The following is a 21,308-nucleotide window of genomic DNA, read 5'->3' as shown; positions in this document are numbered from 1 at the left end:
TTTAGATTTTTTATTTGTTTGATTTTATTATTGGTTTTTGGAGGGTCCCGTAGGAATCGCAAATACTTATTTAATTAATTCATAAGGACACCGCTTATTTTTTTGGCGGGTCCCTGCTCGGGCGCCAGTTAACTTCCTTAGTTTGGTTAATTTAAAAAAATATATTTTATAGTGGACACCAACTGTCCACTTTACACTTAGGAAATAAAACACAACAATTATTTCTTAATGAATTTATTATCCGACTGTTCCCGTCGTTTCCCCAAATTAGACTAAATTTACAAAGTTTTAATTAATAAATTTGCTGATGCGGCATTGCCAGACGAAACACGATCCTGCACCGTAATACGATTAGTTGGCGCATGTGTAGCGTCAACATTCTTTTGTGGACATGTGCATTGCTCATGTATACTTTGTTGTGTGCACCCTGTAGATGTTGGAGAAGAGGTTGGCAACGCGGAAAATGATGACAGATGTCAAAGAGGTTTTGACAGATGCAAAAAGGGAAACAGACTAGAAGGATAAATAAAAACAAACAAAATACAGGCGCCAGGCAAAGTAGATTGCTGACATTCTATTTTGCCTGGAACAAAGAATATGACACCGAGGTGATGAGCTGGTGTGTGACCTGTGGATCTCTCTCTTTGGTTGTGAATTGGATTGGTAAGTGGTTAAGTGGCGCATCGAAAAACAAAAAAAAATATATAAAACAAATTGAAATTGAAGAAGTTTGTGTGAGCAAGTTATTTATTTAGTTTACAAAAAAAAAGAATAAAGTAAAATATAGACCAAAAATTAAAATTTAAATAAAAAGAAAATCAAAAAAAAACTATATAAAAGATCTAAAACTAAATAAAATCTAAATAATAAACCTAAGACTAAATGAAATTTTAAAATAAAACTAAATAAAATAAGCCCAAATTTAAAACTAAAAGCTAAATCAAATTTAAACCTAAACCTAAAATAAACTAAAACTTAAAAATAAACCTAAAAACTGAGTTAAAAATAAAACTGAAACTAAATAATAAACTTAAAACTAAATAAAAACTTTAATATAAACATAAATAAACCTAAAAACTGAAGTGAAAACCTAAATAAATCTAGAAGAAAAAAAAACTAAATTAAGATAAAACTAAAACTGAAATTAAAGCTAAAATAAATAAAACTATAGCTAAAATAAAATATAAAACAAACTATTTAATAAAACTTAAAATAAATTAAATAAAGAAATGAACTTAAATATAAAGAACCTAAAGAAAAACAGATAGATAAAACCTAATAATATTAAAAGCAAGAAAACTGAAAGATAAAAGAAAAAAAATTAGTAAAACCGCCATTTACGCCAGCCACATTCGCCAAATTCCCCATTCACCATATATTCCATATCCGCCATCAGCATTCCTCCGATAATCATCCATCAGCCATTTGCAACCTCCGCACCTGTTTCATCCATGTTCAACAGTATTCACCTATACCAACCGCAATAGCCATCAGCCTAGTCATCTTGTCATCCGCTAATCATCAGCCATCCTTCTGGCCTGGTCTTTCTTCATCATCTCTAGTCTTCCTCATCACATCATCATCATCCGTTTGCCATCCTCTTCAGCATCATTGACATCATCCACCACATTTTCATCAGCACCATCATCCGCACAAAAAGCAGCATCAGGTATTCAGTAATTATATAAAAAAAATTCATATACGTAATTTAGATACATTACTTTTTTATCAGAATAAATTAGATTTAACTTTTTGTATACCTGAGTAATTAATCCTTTAAAGAATGAAGGAAAAACGTAGGGCCACATAAAATTGAGCTCAGTTTCTAGGGTCCCTTAGTTTATTCAGCAGACCACAAATTGTGCGCAAGAGGTACATGAAAGAAAAGTTAGATCTAAAATAGATAAAAACGATAAAAAAAACCTGAAAACAAAAGAGAAAACGTATTTATGTTAGAATTACATTTTATATGAATACATAAAAGATACTCACCTGAAGTCGCTTGTAAAGACTGCTGTAAATTAAATCCTATATATATAGATTGTAATTTTTATGATAACTAATATATTTATATAAAGTAGGTTAAAATTTAAACCTTAAAATTTTTTTTAACTAAATAGAAATCGTTATATTGAGTTTGTGTTTCTGTGTTGTTTTGCAATCATCACTCACTTCGGGTTCCTTCAATTTTTTTACTTCCCATAAATGCTGGTATGTATTTTTTTTGTACGCCAGAATAATGGTACCAGTGTTGGCAAGAACCACCCCATCCTGCGAGCCTCAGCCTGGCATACGCCGTCAACATCTGGTAACACCGACAACACAACAGATGATTCTGTTGGTTTATTTTCATTTACAATACCTGGTCAGTACAGAATGGCTTTTAAAAAAATTTAACGCAAAAATAATGGATATTTCCAGTATTTACGGATACCGCACTAATACCGAAAATTATTTATAAAAATTATAATATTGTATAAATAAGTGATTGGGGTTTTAAATCAGCGTGAGTGTGTAGGATTAGAAAAACAATTTGATGATTAATTTTGACATCAATTAAATTTATACTTGTTGTATAATTCAGTTTTAAGTATGTGTTTCCCTATTGAAACTAAAATGTGAAATTTAACTATATAAACTGACTAAAATACTGCGACTGAAAATTGAAACGTTATTTCATTTTTCTTTTTTCAGGACTAGCAAAAAGTCTGTATAACAAAAACTATTTAAATAAAATTTTAATTTTCGTCTCCCAGGAGCAGTTAAATTAGTTATTTGAAACTAACTAATTAAGACTCTGAGATTGGAAATGCTAAAAAGTACTTACATATATTTAAAAATGTATCGCAATTATATTTAATTTAATTAATAATTTTTTTTTTTAAATATAAGGCTTATACATATTAAATGAAAGTATGAAAAAAAAACAAATGAAATTTAGTTGGGCTATTGAATCTAATATGACTTTTTGTTAACTTTATTTTCTATGCGAATAATCCTGTTCTCATATATACAACATTGATTACGACTCTAGCTATAAAGTTAACAAAAAGAAATATTTTTGCCAAGAAGATGTCGCAACGCGTTACGGACTCTTATGTTTACGTGAACGGGACTTACACCTCTTGAGCAAACACACAAAACTAACATGTAAGGAAACACTCACTTCGTGCCCCACGTTGGGCGCCATTCTCTACTGACCAGGTATTGTAAATGAAAATAAACCAACAGAATCATCTGTTGTGTTGTCGGTGTTACCAGATGTTGGCGGCGCTGGTATGATGGCGTATGCCAGGCTGAGGCTCGCCGGATGGGGTGGTTCTTGCCAACATCTGGTAACACCGACAACACAACAGATGATTCTGTTGGTTTATTTTCATTTACAATACCTGGTCAGAACAACTTGGTTGTGTTAACTTACATATACTAGTATATATTTTGCTTAATAATAATGAACTATTAACAGCTGCACATAAAATTGCAGTAGAGGCATTTTTTTATGATATCAAGAATAGAATAACAACATTAGCAGCCAAAAAGAAAATTGAAATTGAACTTCCAGACACTATACATGAAAAGATAAAGATAGAAACTGTATTTTCTAATAAAGATTTCAAAAAACATTTCAAAATGACCGAAACAGTAGTAGAGTTTCTTAATACGGCTTCAAAGCTTATTAATGACTTTGATGGAAAGTCTGAAAACCTACGTTCTTTCATAGACTAATTGCAACTTGTTGATCCAATTAAGGGCGAACACGAAGCCTTAGCTGTATCCATTATGTAATGTACCAAAGTCAACGAGCGTGTAAAGATTTTAAATAGAAAACACAAAGAAGTGAAAATGAGATTTGCCATATCGAAACGTGAACACTTATCACTTATTGTCTCATCTAACACGAAAGGATATTACAGGGATAGGACTACGGCAGCCTTTGATGTGCTAGCAACAGTGGTGTGGGGGGTTCGGTCCTTTCCTTTAAATACGTAGTTTCACTACAATTTTATTTTAGACTCCCTATTTTTTTATCGTTACGGTGTAAGGGCCAGAATGACTAGAGTACTAAACTATTTTTTGCCCCTTTCTAGTCACAAACAAATTTAAATAAAAAAGATGTTAGAGAATTAATCCAAGTAAATAATCTCTCTCAGGTGTTATTGAGAGACTAAGCCTCGTAACCCGCGCCTACCAATGTTTCAACGGCTAATATTTACATGAAACCCCACATTTAAAATGTATCTTAATGTCTTACACCATTTCCTCACTCATGTCAAATGAAAACACCTTTATAATTTCCATATTAGCAATTCATAATGCTTAACACACGTTTTTATTTACTATTTTTAATATTTAGAACAAATTTTTTTAAATATGTAAGAATATTCAGTATTTGCGTAAATATTATAGAAACTTAATAAATTGAAACAATTTCAAATATCTGATGACAACAATAAAATATAATATAATGACCGAATATCAAAGGGTTAATGATATTTAATTTCTTTAGATAATTGGCAAACCAAACAAAATAATACAAAAATATGTAGGTATATATAATACTAGCTAAAACCCGGTGTGCTTCGCTACCCGTATCGTAATGAAATAAAAAGTTTAGAGTTAAACAAATATATTTATTAAGTTATTAAAATCTACAGTTTTCCTTTTAAATTAATTCTTATTATATTATCTTATGATTTACAATATACTTATTTAGTCTATCAAATTAGTTTCTATTTTAATAAGTAGTACATTATTTGTTTCTTATTTATAACCTTAATGTTAAATATAGAAGTTTATAGAAAAACATTTTTTATTTAATGTTTGATATATACATTATTTTTATTAATTATTTTTTATTCTAATGCCTTAGGATATACAATATTTTTGGTTTTTCCTTCTGGTGCATATACATATAAGTCTGTGGGTTTTCCCACTCGCGAACATGCAACATAAAGCTGTCCATGTGAAAAACATGGATTTTCTAGATTTAGTCCACAAACTTGCAAAGACTGACCTTGAGCTTTATTAATTGTCATTGCAAATGCTAGGCGAATAGGAAACTGCAATCGCTTAAAATCAAATGGCATTTCCGAAGTTATCATCGGAATACGTGGCAGCAATACATCTGATCCATTGTACTTTCCAGTTATAATGGTCGCCTCGATTAGATTGTTCATTAATTTCTTTACTATAAGTCGAGTGCCATTACAAAGTCGTGGTGGATCAATGTTTCTTAGTAAAATAATAGGAGCACCAATTTTCAACTGCAAGTCATGTGGTGGAAAGCCGGGCAAATCTAACGAATTTAAAAATTCTACTGGATAATTGACGACATCCTCAATATTTGTAACAGTGTCGATTGATTTATAAATTTTTAGATTACCATCGATGGTATTCAGAATGTTGCTGTTGATGGAGTTAACGTCTATATTTTTGGCTGCCAGTAACGCGCGTTCACATAACCATTGCTTGTTTTTAAAATTTTGTCCGATATTGGGGAAAACGCAATTTATTAACTCTTGTATAGATTGCGTCATCCTGCAGAAGTCAGATGGAAATGTTATACATTTTGTTGTGGGATGGATTGGCATTTTACCGTTCCCTAAATCCAGTAATTGTTTGGAAAAAGTTGAAGCTGAAGCATCACGTTGCAACTGAACACGCATATTAGTCGTCAATTTTAGTGTGTGAACATGTTTCCAAAGGTATGATGATTTTAGACATACATTTAGCTCATCAGCTGGCGTTGATCCCGGTATTACCGGAAGCGTTTGACGAAAATCGCCAGCTAATAGAACTAATGCACCTCCAAATATTTTGTTATTACTTCTTAAGTCCTGTAAAGTGCGATCAAGGGCTTCCAAAGATTTTTTGTGCGCCATGGTGCATTCATCCCATACTATGATTTCACATTGTTGCAGTACTTTACCCATAGAAGAATTTTTCTTTATGTTGCATGTGTAATCTTCGTAAAATTGAGGCTTCAATGGTAATTTGAGTGCAGAATGTGCTGTTCTGCCACCATCTAAGAGTGTTGCTGCAATGCCAGATGATGCAATAGCTAATGCAATATGTTTTTGCGATCGAACTTTTGCCAAAATTAATGAAATCAAAAAAGTTTTTCCAGTTCCTCCGGGTGCATCAATAAAATATAGTCCTCCATGTTTGTTTGATATTGCTGCCATTGTAGTATTGTATGCTATTCTCTGCTCTTGTTGTAAATGTGGTAAATTGTCTTCCAGTAAACTTTCCAAATCTTGGGTGTTGTAATCTCTTTCTCGTCGCAAATCTTGATCATGTGCATCAGTTCTTGACCGAATCGGGGAAATCATTCCAACGTCAATGAGTGCGACATTCTTTATCTCCAAACATTTGTCTTCCAGTAAAATTAATGCCTCATTATACGTTCTTTCGTTGAGTTCAATTGTAGCGTTGTTTGTGGTAACTCTCTCCCGGTGTAATATATCTTCAGCCATATATGTTTTGAATTTATTCCATAGTTCTTTTGGATTGGCTGGTGAGCAAGACACCAATATTATTGCAAATAACGTTCTTATTTTCGAAGGATGGTTGATTGCCGCTGCATCTGCAAGCGTGGTTTCCCAATGACTATCGTTCTCCAATAATTGTAGTTTTTGGCATGCCTCTCGATACGTTGCACATATTTCGCCATCAACAGTACGCAAGTTCTCAAAAGATGTTGGTCCTGGAACATTAATTAAAAGCAGTCTTAAATAAAAACATTCTGAATTTTGGGGATGGACAGTATACACCCTACCTAATGCATCTGTTGAATATAAATTTGGCCATCCTGCAACAGGTTTCCCTTGCTTACGACGTTGGAACTTCCTTGTTGATGCATTCCACGTATAGTACGTTGGAATTTCTGAATACAGCAATGTTTTAGCAAATAAATCCATTCTGCAAAGATCAAAAAATGAAGTTAGTGTTGTAGCCGGTGGTTCTGTTGCTCTCTCTCGCGCATTTCCTTCTGTAAAATAAACTCGTTGTCCATTTTCAAGATGTACTGATAAATGAACAACTGTGGGATGCCGTTCATGAATAGGAAATCCTAAAATTCGCCAAACTGCTTCATTGCTACTAATGTACCTGGCCATCTGATACTGAGTAATTTCATCGTTTGGATTTTGCAACGAAAAAATAGCCATATCCGACCCTTTAGTTACATATTTGCAGATGTATTTGATAGACTTTACAGAATGACAATACTCCACATTTATATGCGCTTTAAAGGTTTTTGAAAGCAATGGACAGTAAGGCACTATCCAGCGATTATCAACATCAACATCATTTTCATTTATCTTTACTGAAATTGTTTGGCCACCATCATCCACAGAACGTCGGCGATAAAGTGGGTATCCATCATTTCCCGAGATTGTTTGTGGAAGCAATTGACGTGGATATTTCTTTGTGCATTTTCCATCAACCATGCATGGAGAATATGTATTAATGATTCCACATAGACCATGAATCATATTTTTAATTACAATTTCGTGCAAATCTGGATCAATGTTTGGATCGGGTATCTCTGCAGAAATTATATTATCAATAAGATTAGGTGTAATTTTTTCAACCAACCAAATCAAAATATGAGCGTGTGGCAATCCACGTTTCTGCCATTCGACAGAATACATCCAGCACCGTGTTTCTCCAAATACATGACATTTTACAATGAAATCCATAAGAGATTTTAATTTTTGTTTAAACACTCGTGCTGTTATGTCATGTCGATGTGCTGATTTTTGGAAATTGGACAATTCAGAAATAATTTCATTCCACTTGGGATTACATGTAATAAACAGATCTGGGCGTCCATATGATCGAACATACGTCATTGCATCTTGACAATATTCCTGCATATGACGTGGGCTGCCTGTGAAAGTTGCTGGTAGAATTATGGCTTGGCCAAGTTCATTGGGATTTATATCATTTTGATTATTTAACGCATCCCTAAGATGAATATAATTATCCACTCGTAATTTAGCTTGATTACGGCGTATGTATAATAATCGCTCCGTTTCAATTTTCGCGTACATATCTACAATGTATTGGTGAAATAATTCCCGGCAATTTAGAACGTGATTCACATTTTGGCGTATCATTATGCGATATGCATAGAAATCCATTGCACTCACTTTTTTCCTTGTTGTTACATCTGAAATTAGAAAAAATAAAAATAAATTAGTTTAAGTTTGGAATATATCTATAATAAGATCTTAAAATATTTCAACTTACTTGTTGCTGGATTAATTTGCCGTAACTCAAAATGATATCCATCTTCCCCATATGGCAATATAATTGGATACTGAAGTGCGTCATATGAACGATGAGTTTCAGCTATCCTGTTTGTTCGATCATCACGTCTACGAATAATAATATCACGTGGGGCTATTGGATCACCAACCATTAGAATTGCCACATCGTCCATTGTGGGTGCATTGTAACGTCCTTGGTGTTGTCCAGCTGGTGTTTTATCAGCATGAATCGCTATGACGTGGTCATCTGTACATAATCGCGGGTCATCTTTGGCTTGCTTAAAGGTCCTTATTAATTCGTTGTTTTCATGAAACATTACCTGTAATTCAGCTACAATACGTTGCTTTGTTCCAGGGTTATAATGCTGCCGTTGTTGTACCTGAACATTATCATCTGCCTGTCCCATGAAATAAATTTGAAGAAACTTGGGCTCTTCATTTGGAATTGGCAAAATTGATCCCATTAGATGATATATTTGTCCTTGCACACGAAATGTTGGCATGTAATTATCTCGAACTACTTTAGTAGCTCCGAATGATGTCATTTGAAAACACGAATTATATTTTCTTATGTTACTAAGAAAATTTCGAGAATCCTCGCTAGTTCCTAAAAAGAGTCATTCATAATAAATATTTGGTATGTTAATTGATATAGATTTAAAAAGACTTACCTGAAATCAGTGACTTTAAAGGTTCTGGTGGTGGAAGCATATCTGGCAAAACAATTTTACCGTTTGAACAACACATTCCAGGAGCTTCATTTTTGTACCTGTGTGCATTACAATATTGGCAAACTACATTCATGGGACCAATTTCCACTAATATATCATTAGCATAGTCCATATCTGTTCTGTAATTAAATGCAATACGTGCGTAAGCATCACAAGTATTCCGACGATTAACCGCCATTCGATTGCGATTTTGTTCACGACGCAAGTCTTGTTGCTCTGACCTCTCTGCTGCTCTTCTTGATGATGTTTGAATACGCTGGGCTTCCATGCGTGCTTCTCGTTGTTCTGATGTTTCATTTGCTCTCAATGTTGTGGCATGGTGACGCAGACCTTGAAGGCGCCCTTCCCTTTCTGATGGCGTTTCGTTAGCTCGTGATGTAGTGGCATGATGCCGCATATTTCTATGCGTAGTTCTCGTTCTGGCGGTGTTTCGTTAGCTCGTGATGTTGTGGCATGCTGCCGCATATTTTATATGCGTAGTTCTCGTTCTGACGGCGTTTCGTTAGCTCGTGATATTGTGGATCGTTGTCGCTGACTTTGAAGTCGTTCTTCGCGTTCTGATTCGACAGCTCGCTCTATTGATGATCGCGATCTTTCCCTTTCAATACGTTCGCTGTATTGTTCAAAAGCCGCAGCTGCTCTAGACGTTGAAGCTCTACTCGCTTCAGTTCTGAGGCGAGCTTCTTGTTCTCCCGAAGTTTCATTTACTCTTTGAGATTGCGAAGACAACGCTTTTTTGGTACGTTTGTATAGCGATGATTTTTTGGGGGGCATTTTTATTAATAAATTTGGACACTGTATTCACTTAAAAACGTGTAACTCTTTTAGAATCAAAGATTCAACTAAATATTAAAATTGCATGCACGTTATATATATCACTTTTTCTTTAAAAAATTAGGTACACATTTCGGAACAGGTCATACCCTTTAAATAATAAAAATTCAGGTAATAAAATTTAAACATATCACTTTTCTTTAAAAAATTAGGTACAAATTTCGGAACAGGTCATACCCTTAAAGAATAAAAATTCAGGTAATAAAACTTAAACATTCACGTTGATGGCAGGTCTCAAAATAGTTTTTATAGGGTTTTATTACTACTAAGGGTAAAAAGTTGTTTTTTAGTTTTTATAAATTATCATCGAAATGTTACTACCTAAATACTAAGACCATATGTCCACAACCGATCATTTATGGCCCAAATATCTAGTAATTGAATTGCTCACACAAAATGTAGAATCTACATATTTTCCTAAATAAGCAATAAATAATATTTACTTCGTACAGGAAATATGGTAATAAAAATTTCTACCTCATGTAATTTCGAAGATTAGTATTTATATATACTTTCACAGGTATACTAATTTTAACTTAACATTATTGATGGATCAAGATTTTTCTCCACGTATAAAATACAAATAAGCAAACAATCATACAAACAAACACACATTCACTTTTATATATAGACTAGCTAAAACCCGGTGTGCTTCGCTACCCGTATCGTAATGAAATAAAAAGTTTAGAGTTAAACAAATATATTTATTAAGTTATTAAAATCTACAGTTTTCCTTTTAAATTAATTCTTATTATATTATCTTATGATTTACAATATACTTATTTAGTCTATCAAATTAGTTTCTATTTTAATAGTAGTACATTATTTGTTTCTTATTTATAACCTTAATGTTAAATATAGAAGTTTATAGAAAAACATTTTTTATTTAATGTTTGATATATACATTATTTTTATTAATTATTTTTTATTCTAATGCCTTAGGATATACAATATTTTTGGTTTTTCCTTCTGGTGCATATACATATAAGTCTGTGGGTTTTCCCACTCGCGAACATGCAACATAAAGCTGTCCATGTGAAAAACATGGATTTTCTAGATTTAGTCCACAAACTTGCAAAGACTGACCTTGAGCTTTATTAATTGTCATTGCAAATGCTAGGCGAATAGGAAACTGCAATCGCTTAAAATCAAATGGCATTTCCGAAGTTATCATCGGAATACGTGGCAGCAATACATCTGATCCATTGTACTTTCCAGTTATAATGGTCGCCTCGATTAGATTGTTCATTAATTTCTTTACTATAAGTCGAGTGCCATTACAAAGTCGTGGTGGATCAATGTTTCTTAGTAAAATAATAGGAGCACCAATTTTCAACTGCAAGTCATGTGGTGGAAAGCCCGGCAAATCTAACGAATTTAAAAATTCTACTGGATAATTGACGACATCCTCAATATTTGTAACAGTGTCGATTGATTTATAAATTTTTAGATTACCATCGATGGTATTCAGAATGTTGCTGTTGATGGAGTTAACGTCTATATTTTTGGCTGCCAGTAACGCGCGTTCACATAACCATTGCTTGTTTTTAAAATTTTGTCCGATATTGGGGAAAACGCAATTTATTAACTCTTGTATAGATTGCGTCATCCTGCAGAAGTCAGATGGAAATGTTATACATTTTGTTGTGGGATGGATTGGCATTTTACCGTTCCCTAAATCCAGTAATTGTTTGGAAAAAGTTGAAGCTGAAGCATCACGTTGCAACTGAACACGCATATTAGTCGTCAATTTTAGTGTGTGAACATGTTTCCAAAGGTATGATGATTTTAGACATGCATTTAGCTCATCAGCTGGCGTTGATCCCGGTATTACCGGAAGCGTTTGACGAAAATCGCCAGCTAATAGAACTAATGCACCTCCAAATATTTTGTTATTACTTCTTAAGTCCTGTAAAGTGCGATCAAGGGCTTCCAAAGATTTTTTGTGCGCCATGGTGCATTCATCCCATACTATGATTTCACATTGTTGCAGTACTTTACCCATAGAAGAATTTTTCTTTATGTTGCATGTGTAATCTTCGTAAAATTGAGGCTTCAATGGTAATTTGAGTGCAGAATGTGCTGTTCTGCCACCATCTAAGAGTGTTGCTGCAATGCCAGATGATGCAATAGCTAATGCAATATGTTTTTGCGATCGAACTTTTGCCAAAATTAATGAAATCAAAAAAGTTTTTCCAGTTCCTCCGGGTGCATCAATAAAATACAGTCCTCCATGTTTGTTTGATATTGCTGCCATTGTAGTATTGTATGCTATTCTCTGCTCTTGTTGTAAATGTGGTAAATTTTCTCCCAGTAAACTTTCCAAATCTTGGGTGTTGTAATCTCTTTCTCGTCGCAAATCTTGATCATGTGCATCAGTTCTTGACCGAATCGGGGAAATCATTCCAACGTCAATGAGTGCGACATTCTTTATCTCCAAACATTTGTCTTCCAGTAAAATTAATGCCTCATTATACATTCTTTCGTTGAGTTCAATTGTAGCGTTGTTTGTGGTAACTCTCTCCCGGTGTAATATATCTTCAGCCATATATGTTTTGAATTTATTCCATAGTTCTTTTGGATTGGCTGGTGAGCAAGGCACCAATATTATTGCAAATAACGTTCTTATTTTCGAACGATGGTTGATTGCCGCTGCATCTGCAAGCGTGGTTTCCCAATGACTATCGTTCTCCAATAATTGTAGTTTTTGGCATGCCTCTCGATACGTTGCACATATTTCGCCATCAACAGTACGCAAGTTCTCAAAATATGTTGGTCCTGGAACATTAATTAAAAGCAGTCTTAAATAAAAACATTCTGAATTTTGGGGATGGACAGTATACACCCTACCTAATGCATCTGTTGAATATAAATTTGGCCATCCTGCAACAGGTTTCCCTTGCTTACGACGTTGGAACTTCCTTGTTGATGCATTCCACGTATAGTACGTTGGAATTTCTGAATACAGCAATGTTTTAGCAAATAAATCCATTCTGCAAAGATCAAAAAATGAAGTTAGTGTTGTAGCCGGTGGTTCTGTTGCTCTCTCTCGCGCATTTCCTTCTGTAAAATAAACTCGTTGTCCATTTTCAAGATGTACTGATAAATGAACAACTGTGGGATGCCGTTCATGAATAGGAAATCCTAAAATTCGCCAAACTGCTTCATTGCTACTAATGTACCTGGCCATCTGATACTGAGTAATTTCATCGTTTGGATTTTGCAACGAAAAAATAGCCATATCCGACCCTTTAGTTACATATTTGCAGATGTATTTGATAGACTTTACAGAATGACAATACTCCACATTTATATGCGCTTTAAAGGTTTTTGAAAGCAATGGACAGTAAGGCACTATCCAGCGATTATCAACATCAACATCATTTTCATTTATCTTTACTGAAATTGTTTGGCCACCATCATCCACAGAACGTCGGCGATAAAGTGGGTATCCATCATTTCCCGAGATTGTTTGTGGAAGCAATTGACGTGGATATTTCTTTGTGCATTTTCCATCAACCATGCATGGAGAATGTGTATTAATGATTCCACATGGACCATGAATCATATTTTTAATTACAATTTCGTGCAAATCTGGATCAATGTTTGGATCGGGTATCTCTGCAGAAATTATATTATCAATAAGATTAGGTGTAATTTTTTCAACCAACCAAATCAAAATATGAGCGTGTGGCAATCCACGTTTCTGCCATTCGACAGAATACATCCAGCACCGTGTTTCTCCAAATACATGACATTTTAAAATGAAATCCATAAGAGATTTTAATTTTTGTTTAAACACTCGTGCTGTTATGTCATGTCGATGTGCTGATTTTTGGCCATTGGACAATTCAGAAATAATTTCATTCCACTTGGGATTACATGTAAATGTAATAAACAGATCTGGGCGTCCATATGATCGAACATACGTCATTGCATCTTGACAATATTCCTGCATATGACGTGGGCTGCCTGTGAAAGTTGCTGGTAGAATTATGGCTTGGCCAAGTTCATTGGGATTTATATCATTTTGATTATTTAACGCATCCCTAAGATGAATATAATTATCCACTCGTAATTTAGCTTGATTACGGCGTATGTATAATAATCGCTCCGTTTCAATTTTCGCGTACATATCTACAATGTATTGGTGAAATAATTCCCGGCAATTTAGAACGTGATTCACATTTTGGCGTATCATTATGCGATATGCATAGAAATCCATTGCACTCACTTTTTTCCTTGTTGTTACATCTGAAATTAGAAAAAATAAAAATAAATTAGTTTAAGTTTGGAATATATCTATAATAAGATCTTAAAATATTTCAACTTACTTGTTGCCGGATTAATTTGCCGTAACTCAAAATGATATCCATCTTCCCCATATGGCAATATAATTGGATACTGAAGTGCGTCATATGAACGATGAGTTTCAGCTATCCTGTTTGTTCGATCGTCACGTCTACGAATAATAATATCACGTGGGGCTATTGGATCACCAACCATTAGAATTGCCACATCGTCCATTGTGGGTGCATTGTAACGTCCTTGGTGTTGTCCAGCTGGTGTTTTATCAGCATGAATCGCTATGACGTGGTCATCTGTACATAATCGCGGGTCATCTTTGGCTTGCTTAAAGGTCCTTATTAATTCGTTGTTTTCATGAAACATTACCTGTAATTCAGCTACAATACGTTGCTTTGTTCCAGGGTTATAATGCTGCCGTTGTTGTACCTGAACATTATCATCTGCCTGTCCCATGAAATAAATTTGAAGAAACTTGGGCTCTTCATTTGGAATTGGCAAAATTGATCCCATTAGATGATATATTTGTCCTTGCACACGAAATGTTGGCATGTAATTATCTCGAACTACTTTAGTAGCTCCGAATGATGTCATTTGAAAACACGAATTATATTTTCTTATGTTACTAAGAAAATTTCGAGAATCCTCGCTAGTTCCTAAAAAGAGTCATTCATAATAAATATTTGGTATGTTAATTGATATAGATTTAAAAAGACTTACCTGAAATCAGTGACTTTAAAGGTTCTGGTGGTGGAAGCATATCTGGCAAAACAATTTTACCGTTTGAACAACACATTCCAGGAGCTTCATTTTTGTACCTGTGTGCATTACAATATTGGCTACATTCTACATTCATGGGACCAATTGCCACTAATATATCATTAGCATAGTCCATATCTGTTCTGTAATTAAATGCAATACGTGCGTAAGCATCAGAAGTATTCTGACGATTAACCGCCATTCGATTGCGATTTTGTTCACGACGCAAGTCTTGTTGCTCTGACCTCTCTGCTGCTCTTCTTGATGATGTTTGAATACGCTGGGCTTCCATGCGTGCTTCTCGTTGTTCTGATGTTTCATTTGCTCTCAATGTTGTGGCATGGTGACGCAGACCTTGAAGGCGCCCTTCCCTTTCTGATGGCGTTTCGTTAGCTCGTGATGTAGTGGCATGATGCCGCATATTTTCTATGCGTAGTTCTCGTTCTGGCGGTGTTTCGTTAGCTCGTGATGTTGTGGCATGCTGCCGCATATTTTCTATGCGTAGTTCTCGTTCTGACGGCGTTTCGTTAGCTCGTGATATTGTGGATCGTTGTCGCTGACTTTGATGTCGTTCTTCGCGTTCTGATTCGACAGCTCGCTCTATTGATGATCGCGATCTTTCCCTTTCAATACGTTCGCTGTATTGTTCAAAAGCCGCAGCTGCTCTAGACGTTGAAGCTCTACTCGCTTCAGTTCTGAGGCGAGCTTCTCGTTCTCCCGAAGTTTCATTTGCTCTTTGAGATTGCGAAGACAACGCTTTTTTGGTACGTTTGTATAGCGATGATTTTTTGGGGGGGCATTTTTATTAATAAATTTGGACACTGTATTCACTTAAAAACGTGTAACTCTTTTAGAATCAAAGATTCAACTAAATATTAAAATTGCATTTATGGCCCAAATATCTAGTAATTGAATTGCTCACACAAAATGTAGAATCTACATATTTTCCTAAATAAGCAATAAATAATATTTACTTCGTACAGGAAATATGGTAATAAAAATTTCTACCTCATGTAATTTCGAAGATTAGTATTTATATATACTTTCACAGGTATACTAATTTTAACTTAACATTATTGATTGATCAAGATTTTTCTCCACGTATAAAATACAAATAAGCAAACAATCATACAAACAAACACACATTCACTTTTATATATAGACTAGCTAAAACCCGGTGTGCTTCGCTACCCGTATCGTAATGAAATAAAAAGTTTAGAGTTAAACAAATATATTTATTAAGTTATTAAAATCTACGGTTTTCCTTTTAAATTAATTCTTATTATATTATCTTATGATTTACAATATACTTATTTAGTCTATCAAATTAGTTTCTATTTTAATAAGTAGTACATTATTTGTTTCTTATTTATAACCTTAATGTTAAATATAGAAGTTTATAGAAAAACATTTTTTATTTAATGTTTGATATATACATTATTTTTATTAATTATTTTTTATTCTAATGCCTTAGGATATACAATATTTTTGGTTTTTCCTTCTGGTGCATATACATATAAGTCTGTGGGTTTTCCCACTCGCGAACATGCAACATAAAGCTGTCCATGTGAAAAACATGGATTTTCTAGATTTAGTCCACAAACTTGCAAAGACTGACCTTGAGCTTTATTAATTGTCATTGCAAATGCTAGGCGAATAGGAAACTGCAATCGCTTAAAATCAAATGGCATTTCCGAAGTTATCATCGGAATACGTGGCAGCAATACATCTGATCCATTGTACTTTCCAGTTATAATGGTCGCCTCGATTAGATTGTTCATTAATTTCTTTACTATAAGTCGAGTGCCATTACAAAGTCGTGGTGGATCAATGTTTCTTAGTAAAATAATAGGAGCACCAATTTTCAACTGCAAGTCATGTGGTGGAAAGCCCGGCAAATCTAACGAATTTAAAAATTCTACTGGATAATTGACGACATCCTCAATATTTGCAACAGTGTCGATTGATTTATAAATTTTTAGATTACCATCGATGGTATTCAGAATGTTGCTGTTGATGGAGTTAACGTCTATATTTTTGGCTGCCAGTAACGCGCGTTCACATAACCATTGCTTGTTTTTAAAATTTTGTCCGATATTGGGGAAAACGCAATTTATTAACTCTTGTATAGATTGCGTCATCCTGCAGAAGTCAGATGGAAATGTTATACATTTTGTTGTGGGATGGATTGGCATTTTACCGTTCCCTAAATCCAGTAATTGTTTGGAAAAAGTTGAAGCTGAAGCATCACGTTGCAACTGAACACGCATATTAGTCGTCAATTTTAGTGTGTGAACATGTTTCCAAAGGTATGATGATTTTAGACATGCATTTAGCTCATCAGCTGGCGTTGATCCCGGTATTACCGGAAGCGTTTGACGAAAATCGCCAGCTAATAGAACTAATGCACCTCCAAATATTTTGTTATTACTTCTTAAGTCCTGTAAAGTGCGATCAAGGGCTTCCAAAGATTTTTTGTGCGCCATGGTGCATTCATCCTATACTATGATTTCACATTGTTGCAGTACTTTACCCATAGAAGAATTTTTCTTTATGTTGCATGTGTAATCTTCGTAAAATTGAGGCTTCAATGGTAATTTGAGTGCAGAATGTGCTGTTCTGCCACCATCTAAGAGTGTTGCTGCAATGCCAGATGATGCAATAGCTAATGCAATATGTTTTTGCGATCGAACTTTTGCCAAAATTAATGAAATCAAAAAAGTTTTTCCAGTTCCTCCGGGTGCATCAATAAAATACAGTCCTCCATGTTTGTTTGATATTGCTGCCATTGTAGTATTGTATGCTATTCTCTGCTCTTGTTGTAAATGTGGTAAATTTTCTTCCAGTAAACTTTCCAAATCTTGGGTGTTGTAATCTCTTTCTCGTCGCAAATCTTGATCATGTGCATCAGTTCTTGACCGAATCGGGGAAATCATTCCAACGTCAATGAGTGCGACATTCTTTATCTCCAAACATTTGTCTTCCAGTAAAATTAATGCCTCATTATACATTCTTTCGTTGAGTTCAATTGTAGCGTTGTTTGTGGTAACTCTCTCCCGGTGTAATATATCTTCAGCCATATATGTTTTGAATTTATTCCATAGTTCTTTTGGATTGGCTGGTGAGCAAGACACCAATATTATTGCTTCTTATTTTCGAAGGATGGTTGATTGCCGCTGCATCTGCAAGCGTGGTTTCCCAATGACTATCGTTCTCCAATAATTGTAGTTTTTGGCATGCCTCTCGATACGTTGCACATATTTCGCCATCAACAGTACGCAAGTTCTCAAAAGATGTTGGTCCTGGAACATTAATTAAAAGCAGTCTTAAATAAAAACATTCTGAATTTTGGGGATGGACAGTATACACCCTACCTAATGCATCTGTTGAATATAAATTTGGCCATCCTGCAACAGGTTTCCCTTGCTTACGACGTTGGAACTTCCTTGTTGATGCATTCCACGTATAGTACGTTGGAATTTCTGAATACAGCAATGTTTTAGCAAATAAATCCATTCTGCAAAGATCAAAAAATGAAGTTAGTGTTGTAGCCGGTGGTTCTGTTGCTCTCTCTCGCGCATTTCCTTCTGTAAAATAAACTCGTTGTCCATTTTCAAGATGTACTGATAAATGAACAACTGTGGGATGCCGTTCATGAATAGGAAATCCTAAAATTCGCCAAACTGCTTCATTGCTACTAATGTACCTGGCCATCTGATACTGAGTAATTTCATCGTTTGGATTTTGCAACGAAAAAATAGCCATATCCGACCCTTTAGTTACATATTTGCAGATGTATTTGATAGACTTTACAGAATGACAATACTCCACATTTATATGCGCTTTAAAGGTTTTTGAAAGCAATGGACAGTAAGGCACTATCCAGCGATTATCAACATCAACATCATTTTCATTTATCTTTACTGAAATTGTTTGGCCACCATCATCCACAGAACGTCGGCGATAAAGTGGGTATCCATCATTTCCCGAGATTGTTTGTGGAAGCAATTGACGTGGATATTTCTTTGTGCATTTTCCATCAACCATGCATGGAGAATGTGTATTAATGATTCCACATGGACCATGAATCATATTTTTAATTACAATTTCGTGCAAATCTGGATCAATGTTTGGATCGGGTATCTCTGCAGAAATTATATTATCAATAAGATTAGGTGTAATTTTTTCAACCAACCAAATCAAAATATGAGCGTGTGGCAATCCACGTTTCTGCCATTCGACAGAATACATCCAGCACCGTGTTTCTCCAAATACATGACATTTTACAATGAAATCCATAAGAGATTTTAATTTTTGTTTAAACACTCGTGCTGTTATGTCATGTCGATGTGCTGATTTTTGGCCATTGGACAATTCAGAAATAATTTCATTCCACTTGGGATTACATGTAAATGTAATAAACAGATCTGGGCGTCCATATGATCGAACATACGTCATTGCATCTTGACAATATTCCTGCATATGACGTGGGCTGCCTGTGAAAGTTGCTGGTAGAATTATGGCTTGGCCAAGTTCATTGGGCATCCCTAAGATGAATATAATTATCCACTCGTAATTTAGCTTGATTACGGCGTATGTATAATAATCGCTCCGTTTCAATTTTCGCGTACATATCTACAATGTATTGGTGAAATAATTCCCGGCAATTTAGAACGTGATTCACATTTTGGCGTATCATTATGCGATATGCATAGAAATCCATTGCACTCACTTTTTTCCTTGTTGTTACATCTGAAATTAGAAAAAATAAAAATAAATTAGTTTAAGTTTGGAATATATCAATAATAAGATCTTAAAATATTTCAACTTACTTGTTGCTGGATTAATTTGCCGTAACTCAAAATGATATCCATCTTCCCCATATGGCAATATAATTGGATACTGAAGTGCGTCATATGAACGATGAGTTTCAGCTATCCTGTTTGTTCGATCGTCACGTCTACGAATAATAATATCACGTGGTGCTATTGGATCACCAACCATTAGAATTGCCACATCGTCCATTGTGGGTGCATTGTAACGTCCTTGGTGTTGTCCAGCTGGTGTTTTATCAGCATGAATCGCTATGACGTGGTCATCTGTACATAATCGCGGGTCATCTTTGGCTTGCTTAAAGGTCCTTATTAATACGTTGTTTTCATGAAACATTACCTGTAATTCAGCTACAATACGTTGCTTTGTTCCAGGGTTATAATGCTGCCGTTGTTGTACCTGAACATTATCATCTGCCTGTCCCATGAAATAAATGTGAAGAAACTTGGGCTCTTCATTTGGAATTGGCAAAATTGATCCCATTAGATGATATATTTGTCCTTGCACACGAAATGTTGGCATGTAATTATCTCGAACTACTTTAGTAGCTCCGAATGATGTCATTTGAAAACACGAATTATATTTTCTTATGTTACTAAGAAAATTTCGAGAATCCTCGCTAGTTCCTAAAAAGAGTCATTCATAATAAATATTTGGTATGTTAATTGATATAGATTTAAAAAGACTTACCTGAAATCAGTGACTTTAAAGGTTCTGGTGGTGGAAGCATATCTGGCAAAACAATTTTACCGTTTGAACAACACATTCCAGGAGCTTCATTTTTGTACCTGTGTGCATTACAATATTGGCAAACTACATTCATGGGACCAATTGCCACTAATATATCATTAGCATAGTCCATATCTGTTCTGTAATTAAATGCAATACGTGCGTAAGCATCAGAAGTATTCCGACGATTAACCGCCATTCGATTGCGATTTTGTTCACGACGCAAGTCTTGTTGCTCTGACCTCTCTGCTGCTCTTCTTGATGATGTTTGAATACGCTGGGCTTCCATGCGTGCTTCTCGTTGTTCTGATGTTTCATTTGCTCTCAATGTTGTGGCATGGTGACGCAGACCTTGAAGGCGCCCTTCCCTTTCTGATGGCGTTTCGTTAGCTCGTGATGTAGTGGCATGATGCCGCATATTTTCTATGTGTAGTTCTCGTTCTGGCGGTGTTTCGTTAGCTCGTGATGTTGTGGCATGCTGCCGCATATTTTCTATGCGTAGTTCTCGTTCTGACGGCGTTTCGTTAGCTCGTGATATTGTGGATCGTTGTCGCTGACTTTGAAGTCGTTCTACGCGTTCTGATTCGACAGCTCGCTCTATTGATGATCGCGATCTTTCCCTTTCAATACGTTCGCTGTATTGTTCAAAAGCCGCAGCTGCTCTAGACGTTGAAGCTCTACTCGCTTCAGTTCTGAGGCGAGCTTCTCGTTCTCCCGAAGTTTCATTTGCTCTTTGAGATTGCGAAGACAACGCTTTTTTGGTACTTTTGTATAGCGATGATTTTTTGGGGGGCATTTTTATTAATAAATTTGGACACTGTATTCACTTAAAAACGTGTAA

The 21,308-nt window shown here is 35.0% G+C and overlaps 4 protein-coding genes across 4 annotated transcripts; all 4 read right to left on the bottom strand.

Moving 5' to 3' along the window:
- Positions 1 to 278: 278 nt before the first annotated feature.
- On the bottom strand, positions 279 to 7,451 carry LOC135963012 (uncharacterized). Its single transcript, XM_065514796.1, has 2 exons — positions 5,015 to 7,451; positions 279 to 427 (listed from the first exon to the last, which is right to left on the bottom strand). Exons 1-2 carry the CDS (start codon positions 7,449 to 7,451, stop codon positions 279 to 281), a joined length of 2,586 nt encoding a protein of 861 aa, XP_065370868.1.
- A 927-nt stretch (positions 7,452 to 8,378) lies between these two features.
- Positions 8,379 to 9,404, bottom strand: LOC135963011 (uncharacterized). Its single transcript, XM_065514795.1, has 3 exons — positions 8,948 to 9,404; positions 8,426 to 8,883; positions 8,379 to 8,384 (listed from the first exon to the last, which is right to left on the bottom strand). The coding sequence occupies exons 1-3, from the start codon at positions 9,402 to 9,404 to the stop codon at positions 8,379 to 8,381; spliced, it is 921 nt and encodes a 306-aa protein (XP_065370867.1).
- A 1,260-nt stretch (positions 9,405 to 10,664) lies between these two features.
- LOC135963010 (uncharacterized) lies at positions 10,665 to 17,391 on the bottom strand. The gene is made up of 4 exons (XM_065514794.1): positions 16,524 to 17,391; positions 14,867 to 15,661; positions 14,176 to 14,802; positions 10,665 to 14,095 (listed from the first exon to the last, which is right to left on the bottom strand). The coding sequence occupies exons 1-4, from the start codon at positions 17,389 to 17,391 to the stop codon at positions 10,767 to 10,769; spliced, it is 5,619 nt and encodes a 1,872-aa protein (XP_065370866.1). The 3' UTR covers positions 10,665 to 10,766.
- Positions 17,392 to 17,998: 607 nt separating this feature from the next.
- LOC135963009 (uncharacterized) lies at positions 17,999 to 19,450 on the bottom strand. The gene has a single exon (XM_065514793.1). It carries the CDS (start codon positions 19,448 to 19,450, stop codon positions 17,999 to 18,001), a length of 1,452 nt encoding a protein of 483 aa, XP_065370865.1.
- Between the last annotated feature and the right edge of the window lie 1,858 nt (positions 19,451 to 21,308).

This window comes from Calliphora vicina, unplaced genomic scaffold, assembly GCF_958450345.1.
Source record: "Calliphora vicina unplaced genomic scaffold, idCalVici1.1 scaffold_33, whole genome shotgun sequence".
In the NCBI taxonomy this organism is placed as follows: Eukaryota; Metazoa; Arthropoda; class Insecta; order Diptera; family Calliphoridae; genus Calliphora; species Calliphora vicina.
Note: the sequence above shows the minus strand (reverse complement) of the source record. Positions and strands in the feature narration are given on the sequence as shown.